At 39.3% G+C, this 7,875-nt stretch overlaps 1 protein-coding gene across 1 annotated transcript; it reads right to left on the bottom strand.

Moving 5' to 3' along the window:
* Positions 1-3,750: 3,750 nt before the first annotated feature.
* On the bottom strand, positions 3,751-5,627 carry LOC136437604 (craniofacial development protein 2-like). Its single transcript, XM_066432226.1, has 3 exons — positions 4,967-5,627; positions 4,278-4,534; positions 3,751-3,990 (listed from the first exon to the last, which is right to left on the bottom strand). Exons 1-3 carry the CDS (start codon positions 5,625-5,627, stop codon positions 3,751-3,753), a joined length of 1,158 nt encoding a protein of 385 aa, XP_066288323.1.
* Between the last annotated feature and the right edge of the window lie 2,248 nt (positions 5,628-7,875).

Here is a 7,875-nt window from a genome sequence, read left to right as displayed (position 1 = left end):
TGTTAGAAGTCTATTTGGCCAATTCTCTGTTATTTTCCCAGCGACCTATGAAGTTTGGTACAGACTAGGGAATGTCTAGTTTGGCAGGATTGCGCGTGTGACTTAGAGTAATCTGTGCCCTTGTTGGGGACGACCGTCCTTCATTGGAAAGATGAGGGACAGAGCTGTTAAACAATACATAATAGCGTACATGCGAAGAACATTGAGTAATGGATGACGATGTTAACCGTTGCATGATTTATCAAAATATGCTTTTTTTTAAATTCATATTCTTCTTTTGTATGAATTGAGCATAACATTAGTAAGTGACAGGTAAAATTCTGTTTGAGATGTTTAATGACTTTTTAAGCTTTGACTTAGTCAAGAGAGTAGTTTTCAAATGGTTATTATGACAGTTGAATTCAAAACATTGTTTCAGGATTGATTCGCTATTATACTTAGTGCCTACTTGTATAGAAGTACCTATTTACTTATTTATTGGTTTGGCTGTTCAGCACACACATCCAGGCGTGTCCAACTAGCCTGTTGCTATATCAAAGGGCAGCCCTGCTGACAAAGACATGAGGACTGTACATTGGAATTGTGACATGGACAGTATTAAAAGCTAAAACAATATTCTAAGAACGTGCACATACAAACTATTGTATTAAAGTAGTAACATGGTATGGGCATGCGATGTAAAGTTACAGGAGAGATGTGCAGACTGTTTGGGACATATCAATAAAGAATACTTACCTTGTCAATAAACTGTACAAGTGAGTTATCATTATAAAAACCTAGGAGGTAAGTTTAAATCTTATCCTTGGCATCTTCGGCGAAATGATGTTTTCCAAATCTAACCAGTAGAATTCAAGGGCATCTTGCAGTTTCATAGTCCACCATGTAAATTCATAGGACCCCGCACCACGTGTACAGTAAGCACTGGCAGCATATCTATAAACAAGTGAACAATAGCTGTAAACTAGTGAAGCAATTTAGAAATCGGATCATTACTTCACGAAATACAACTTTTGACAACATTTGTTTGTAATATCAGCGCTTTTTAGCTTGGATTGATTTGTTTTGTTCGTAAAATTTGTGAAATGTGATGAATAGAAAAATCCAATCAAATTTTAAAAAAGTAATTTCAACACTTCAAACATCCCTCTTACTTTAATATAATGACAAATGAGTAATCATGACGGCTATTACGAAATGTAATTGTTACTTCTCACGTACCTTTAGAAAACTCTCTTTTGAAATTTGTGGTTTGTAGCTTGAATTAATCTCTTTTGTTTGTAAATTTTCTGCAGCCTGCAAAGACTAAATGAAAATGAATAATATAAATATAAAAAAACACATAAATAAAAATGTATAATTCTCAGCACTTCAAACATCCCTACTACTTCAATAAAAGGGCAGGGGACTAATCATGATGCTATATTCTAATTTTTATCCCCAAACATCTCTGAAAAAGTGCATTTTGCAGTCGCCACATGGGGCCATGTCTTCCATATAAGGGCGATAAAAATGTCCTCAACTCCTCAGACCAATCATTGTGCTTTTTTATGTATTGTTGCAACTATACCTGTTTTTGACTGCGCACCTGGTACGTGCCACTACAAATGCACGAGGAGGCACACCCTGTTCCAGGCCTGTCGCCAGGAAACGGGGTATATGATGAGAATTCGAAGGTCAAAATCTTCCTCACCAATCTCTGCTTACAGAGTATAATATCCTCCCACTCGTAGCCAAGCCAATCCAACGGGCCGCCGTCCCAATCGCCATTCGTCCACCAGGGTGGTTTACTAAACCACGAGGGGGAGTACGCCAGGAAACGTCTTTGATTGGACAATAGCTCGCAATCAAAATTAGCTGACTTTTGATTGGCCAATGTATTCATGTGATCATATTGACCATTTGAGGTATTTACCTACATGTACCTACCTACCTAGTCCTGAGGTATATAGAGGGGGTTATTTATATATGATGTAGAAATTTAAAGTTAACGAGATTTACGAAGAATGTTTGCTATTGTACTCCTTAATTTGAGCAGCAAACTATACAAATTAAAAAGAAATCAAATGTAAAATGCTCTGTACTTAATAAGACAGTACACTACCTTCTTTGTTTTTAAATTGTCAATCCGAAATTGAAGACAAACATCACGCATTCTTTACTGCTCGGATAAGATTAATGCCATGGATCTAACCAATGAGCTTCTATTCAATCCAAGACATTATATCCTTGTGTCATTCTTTAAGAGTCATTGCATGAGAAAACCAGGCAAGGTTGGAAGATGGGTGTCGGCCAAATCGGCTCATACTTTCTACGTGTGATAGGTATGTGGTACTATGACCAGCAATATAATTAAAACCCTCCAGCTATTTTTCATTATGGCGTTCTGGGACCCCGCAAATCCAATAATATCTGGCTGAAAATTACTGAAATTGCTATGGCTACCATGATAAGTGTGCTAAAGATACGTACATGAGACTTATATTGCCATATAGCACGGCTTTTCTAGTTTTACCGACTAAATGTTGAAGATGAAGCATTGAAGTTAAGAGGGAGTACTAGGGGGTTGCCAGGACCACTGAAAGCAGACTTTTCGTCTTTCTAAATTGTAGTAATTTTCAAGTGGCTTTTTCTCCCACAACCGGCAATTTTGTATGATCTTACTTTTGCTGGAAAGAAGACTATTTACTGATTCAAAAACAAGCGTCGTCTAATTGGGCCATGCATAAGGGAGGCGGTGACTGGGGGGTCTTTATGGGGATTTTTAGGGATGTCGGCTTTGATAAATCGAGTAATGACGTCCCACGATGGGGTAAGTTGTGACGATTTTTTGTGTAGCTTTATGAAAACTTTGCATAATTATCGTAAAATCCTTAAATGAATCAGAAATATTGATTTGGATGGGGAATATAATGGTACTTGAAAGGGGTATTAAGCTTGTTTTACACATTTTATAGTTGCTTTCTAAGACATCAATTAGCAAGTTCATTCCGAAAAAAATTTGTGCATTTATCAAGTGGTACACACTGAAAATGGCTCTGCATGGGGATTATCAGAATACATTGTGTGATATCACTGGTGCACATAGGCCACATGGATGCAGAGTTACATGTACTTGATATGGAAATTCTAGATGAAAAAAGGACCATAACAAATGACAAGACCATGAGGCAATTTCTTGCAAAATATTTATCCTTTTCTTGCTCAATCAGGATCAAGTTCTGTACAGGTATCATACTGAAATTGACACACTGTACTATGCAGACTGTTCAATTTAAAAGATCTTTGGTGAAGAGTATTCTCAAAGTACCCACCCAATAACTGTAGCTAATGATATAATTTCAATTTCTTATGAACTCAGATTTAATGACACGATTTACTAAATGCATGCAACTCAAGGAACCTGGTTATTGAGCAAATTAAAATGAGCAGGGTACTTGAGAGCTGAGTACTGCAGCAACACAGTATCAAAAGTTGCAGAATTTGAATTCAAATACTTCCAATTATACATTTGCTGTAAGCTGTTCAAGTTCTTAAAAACCCAAAACGTCAAAAGATGAATTACAGCCTCTACCAGTAGATATACAAGAGAGAACTACACATTCTATTCGCTACATGTCAAGAGTTGAAGCCATCGCTGAAATTCTTGATATGTAACGTACCTTACCTTAGCACCTTAGTTCCTCCCGTGCCTTTGAGGCACATCGGGCCGTCCTTTTCCACCTTCCTCGATCTTGTGCTTCCCTTTTGGCTCTATACCAGGAGCTTCCCATGCTTTGGAGGTCTTTTTCCACGTTTGTCTGCCACGTCAGCCTCGGCCTTCCCCTGCTTCTTCTTCCACCGTGTGGTTTCCATTCCAAGATCTTCTTCGCTGTTCTGTTCTCTTCCATTCGCAGGACATGTCCTAGCCATCTTAGTCTTCTCTCTCTTACCATGTCTACCACTTCTCTCTGGCTTGTTCTGTGGTAAACCTCTTTGTTTGTTATTCTGTCTCTGTATGAGATCCCCAGTATTTTCCTTAGGCATCTTGTGTGGAAGGCATTCAGGCGCTTTTGGTCTGCTGCGTATATCTGCCATGTTTCACTCCCATACAGCAGTATTGATAGTACTGTTGCTTGGTATATCCTTAATTTGTTCTGTAGGCTTAGTACTCCATTCTTCAGCACTTTTTGTATCTTCCCAAAGGCTGAGCTGGCTTTCCCAATTCTTGTCATGATCTCCTTGTGGCTATGTCCATCTGCTGTGATCGTGCTTCCCAAGTAGGTAAAATAGTTTGTCACCTTGACTGCTGTATCTTCGATTTTGATGTTTGGCGGGGCGGCTGTGTTGATGCCCATGACCTCGCATTTTTTGGCGTTGAATTTCAGCCCTACTCTTCCTGCTGTTTCTCTTGTGTCGTCGGTTGCCTGTTGTAGCCCATCTTCACTGTTTTCTATGAGGGCTATATCGTCAGCGAAATCTTGATCAAACAGGAGGTCGTTTGTCCCATGTATTGGTATCACACACTTGTTCTTCTCTACCTTTTTCAAGACCCAGTCTATGGTAGTTATAAATAGGAGTGGTGATAAAATACACCCTTGTCGGACTCCTGTGTGTACTTCAAACTGCTCCGTGTTCTGGCTTCCAACACGTACAATACAACTGGTGTCCTTGTATATCGCTTGCAGTAAGGTAATGATCTTGGCAGGGATCCCATACGTTTTCAGTATATACCACATGCTGTCTCTGTTAATACTGTCAAAAGCTTTTTGGAAGTCAATAAAATGCATAAGCAGGGGCGTGTTGAACTCAAGACTTTTTTCAACGGCTCTTCTCAAGGTGAAGATGGCGTCAACACAAGCTCTTCCTGGTCTAAATCCATATTGCTGCTCTCTTATTTTCTTGTTGATTTCGTCCTTGATTCTATTCAAAATAACTATACTTAGTACTTTCCTTGGTAGGGACAGAAGAGTAATTCTGGTTTTGTTACTTTTTTTAGCTCTTTTCTTGAGTTTGATCTTTATCTTTGAAAGCAGCATGTGATGGTCTGACCCTATGTCTGCTCCCCTCTGTACTCGTGTGTCATGGATCCATGTTGCCCAACGTTTGTTGACGCATACATAGTCTATCTCGTTTTCTGTTTTTCCATCTGGGGATTTCCATGTCGCCTTATGAATCCTTTTCTGTTTGAAGTAGGTATTCGTTATTTGCAGATTATTTCTTTGGCAAAACTCCAGCATTCTCTGGCCGTTATCGTTTGCCTCTGCACTTCCATGTGGACCTAAGATATTTTCCCATCCTGTTCTATTCTTAGGTAGCTTGGCGTTAAAGTCGCCCATGACAATGGTCATGTCATATTTGGGAGTATTGTCGAGGGTTGTTTGCAGCTGTTCGTAGAAGTCATCTTTACTTTCATCCTCTGCTGCCTCTGTGCATGCATACACTTGAATCACTGACACTTTCATATGTTTGGCATTAAATCTTGCATAAATAATCCTGTCTGATACAGGTTGCCAACTAATGAGTGCCTTGCTGGCCTCCTGTGCTAGTAGAAGACCCACTCCATATTCATGATGTTCTCCTCCAGAATAGATGAATGTCATATTGTCCGACACTTTCTTGTCCTGACCTGTCCATCGCGTCTCACTCATGCCCAAGATTTCAAGATTGTATTCATTCATCACTTTCATCGCATTTGCTAGCTTTCCACTACTGTACAATGTTCTTACGTTCCAACAAGCAATTTTTAAAGTTCTTTTCATCTTCAGAATATTGTCGTTGCCTGGGGTCGTCGTTGTTGTTTCCATGTCACCTTTCCTCCACTTCCTTCCCTCCCGACTCATCCCATGAAGGTGGGTATTCGATGACAAGGCATCCGAGGGCTTCATAATATAAAAAAAGCCCATAGAAGAGCATATAGAAACAGACATACGCTCATATCAGATGAATGTCATCCTTAATATATGGAAATGTGCACAATTGTCTCCAGTGGACCGATGAAGGGGGCTTTAATTTTCTTCTAGACACTTGTCCTGTTGTGGTCAAGTGGCAATGTTTTGTAAAATGTCGTTTTGATCTTTCACGTTCGCAAATGTTGATTTCCTTAAAGTACAGACGATAGCAATCGTCGATTATTCAGTTCAGTTCATCCTTTTTGAGGTGACAAGTTTCTTTACAAGTCCCAGTCAAGCTTGGCAGAATGAAGTTGAACCTACATCTTCTTTGATCACCTTCTTGAGAGTCAGTGAAGAAGATATAGGCCCTGGACTTCTGGGCATTCAGGCAGATGCCAATTTCATGGTTAGCATACTCTGTTCGATACAACAAATCTTGGTCACCGCTGATTGTATTTTCAAGGAGTCAACAAAGCCTGGTCAGTGGTAAGACACCGACTGTATGACAGAAGCTTTGTCTTCTCTCTAAACTGTTTTTTGATCTTACTTGTCTTGTGTAGTGCATAATCTAATGGGAAGATGAAATGAAAAGGATCTCTTTCAGGCATTGATGTTTACCTATAATGTCCCGATTTTATCAACTTCAGGGAAAGTCGCGCTGTTTCACGGTCAGAAGGATTTCAAACTATGCATGGCTGTAAATTAAACCGTCTTTTGAAATCGGTGCAGATGAGGACTGCCTCAGTTTTTATATTTATTCATATGGATATCTATCTATTCCGCTATAGACCTATGACATCACTAGCTAGGTAATCTGTTTACCACTGTGTCTACATGTATTAATCCTCAAAAGAGATATACTAGTATTTAGCTAAAATAGCCACATGTTCTTGTCATTTGTTCTTTTTCTTGATTGTCCATATGAACTACGTGTATCTCGCCACTCGTGTGGCCCAATGTACCCTAATGATATAAAACAATGTGTTCTGATAACACCCATGCAGAGCCTTTTTCATTATGTACCACTTGATAAATGCACAAAATTATTTAGGAATGAATTTGTTAATTGTCTTCTTAAAAAAGAATATAAAATGTGTAAAACAAGCTTAATTCCCTTTTCAAGTATCCTTATATCCCCCATGTACAGCCCAAATCAACATTTCTCATTCATTTTAGGATTTTAAGATAAATATGCAAAGTTTTCATACAGCTACACACAAAACTCGTAAGGACTTACCCCGTCGTGGGACGTCATTACTGGATTTATTAAAGCCGAAATCCCTAAAAATCGCCATAAAGACCCCCCAGTCACCGCCCCCTTATGCATGGCCTAATTAGACGACGCTTGTTTTTGAATCAGTAAATAGTATTCTTTCCAGAAAAAGTAAAATCATTCACCAAAATTGCCGGTTGTGGGAGAAAAAGCCACTTGAAAATTACTACAATTTAGAAAGACGAAAAGTCTGCTTTCAGTGGTTCTGGCAAACCCCTAGTACACCCTCTTAACTTAAATGCTTCATCTTCAACTTTTAGTCGGTAAAACTAAAAAAACCGTGCTATATGGCATTATAAGTCTCATGTACGTATCTTAAGCACATTTATCATGATGGTAGCGATCGCAATTTCAGTAATTTTTCAGCCAGAAATTGGATTTGCGAGGGTCTAGGAGGGGGGTCCCAGAACGCCATAATGAAAAATAGCTGGAGGGTTTTACTAATATGGCTGGTCATAGTTCCACATAGCTATCACACGTAGAAAGTATGAGACGATTTGGCCGCTCCCATCTTCCCACCTCTGCCAGGTTTTGCCTGGTTTTCTCGTGCAATGACTCTAAAAAACAGTTTAAGTAAGTATCACAGACGTCTTGATAAGACGCATAGGGGTGGCACCCATTTCCATTTTTTTCATATTTGCAAGTCACTACAGGCTGGTCCGCTGGTAGTGATGTGTGTTCAACTTCCATTCTCTTTCCCAAATGCTGAGCCCATGAGTGCTAAGCAGAGAA

This window comes from Branchiostoma lanceolatum, chromosome 6 (genome assembly GCF_035083965.1).
Source record: "Branchiostoma lanceolatum isolate klBraLanc5 chromosome 6, klBraLanc5.hap2, whole genome shotgun sequence".
Lineage (NCBI taxonomy): Eukaryota > Metazoa > Chordata > Leptocardii > Amphioxiformes > Branchiostomatidae > Branchiostoma > Branchiostoma lanceolatum.
This window is presented reverse-complemented; position numbering and strand designations above follow the sequence as displayed.

Bases quoted from the DNA above. Each gene is read 5' to 3' on its own strand.
- LOC136437604 (XM_066432226.1), bottom strand. From the start codon at position 5,627: ATGAGTGAGACGCGATGGACAGGTCAGGACAAGAAAGTGTCGGACAAT. The intron at 4,535-4,966 runs GTAACAAAACCA...TAACTACCATAG, and splicing joins CAAGAAAAGAGCTAAAAAAA to ACTGGGTCTTGAAAAAGGTA. The intron at 3,991-4,277 runs GTGACAAACTAT...GATCTCATACAG, and splicing joins TCGAAGATACAGCAGTCAAG to AGACAGAATAACAAACAAAG.